The sequence below is a fragment of the Leopardus geoffroyi genome, chromosome B3 (assembly GCF_018350155.1).
Source record: "Leopardus geoffroyi isolate Oge1 chromosome B3, O.geoffroyi_Oge1_pat1.0, whole genome shotgun sequence".
Classification (NCBI taxonomy): Eukaryota; Metazoa; Chordata; class Mammalia; order Carnivora; family Felidae; genus Leopardus; species Leopardus geoffroyi.
Genome location: NC_059337.1, coordinates 51,647,397 through 51,648,206, shown reverse-complemented (window position 1 = coordinate 51,648,206; position 810 = coordinate 51,647,397). Strand labels below are relative to the sequence as shown.

Sequence of the window (810 nt, the reverse complement as noted above, 5' to 3'; positions counted from 1 at the left end):
TATGTGTATCCATTGAAAGATGTATCAGAGACCAATCTATCTGTTTTTCTATATTATCTCTATCCATATGTGATTTTATTTTACATAGATAGCAATATGGTATAAACATTTTTCTCCTTTTGCTTTTTAATTAATATTATACCTTGTTCATAGTTTCATATCATTTTTTTTTTGTCCATTGAGGAATATTATTTGCACATCTAGTACATTCCTAGGAGAAGAATCCTAGGATTTTCTCTCCTGAGTATTTTCATCTTGCTTCTTCATGGTCCAGGATGCCAGCTGAGGTAAGTACAATGAAACCAAATTGGTGAGATGGGAGATTATTCTGCCATTTTTCTACATCTTTGAGCTGTACATCAAATCTGGGGCTGATCACTCCATACTTGTTTAATCTGCCCATGAGGTTCCCAACAATTTTCCCAGTTCTATGATCATCAACAATTTCAAATTCGCCAATGTAACCATGGTTCATCGTTACAATTAGAAACTGGATGACTTTGGAGCATGGCCTGATAAGAACCTGGCATTTGCCTCTCTTTTCAGCATTGTTAATGCTCTTGAGAGCATCCACCAGGACATTCATGTGCACCATTATGGTGGCACAGACAGATGGTGGAAACAGTTTTCCTATCTTTTTTGAAAAACTGTTGAGCATTTTACTGTAACCCAAAAATGTATGAAGTACCTACCATGTTCTAAGTATTGCCTGGGAAGGAAAGATGAATATGACATGTTTCTGTCTCCCAGGGCTTATGTTCTGGTGGAAAAGAAGATATATCTCTGGGTGATTATAAAAAAGATAGGCTG

The 810-nt window shown here is 36.3% G+C and overlaps 1 protein-coding gene across 1 annotated transcript; it reads right to left on the bottom strand.

Annotated features, from left to right (window-relative positions):
- Window positions 1-250: 250 nt before the first annotated feature.
- On the bottom strand, window positions 251-610 carry LOC123582172 (40S ribosomal protein S15a-like). The gene has a single exon (XM_045448441.1). It carries the CDS (start codon window positions 593-595, stop codon window positions 251-253), a length of 345 nt encoding a protein of 114 aa, XP_045304397.1. The 5' UTR covers window positions 596-610.
- Window positions 611-810: the final 200 nt, after the last annotated feature.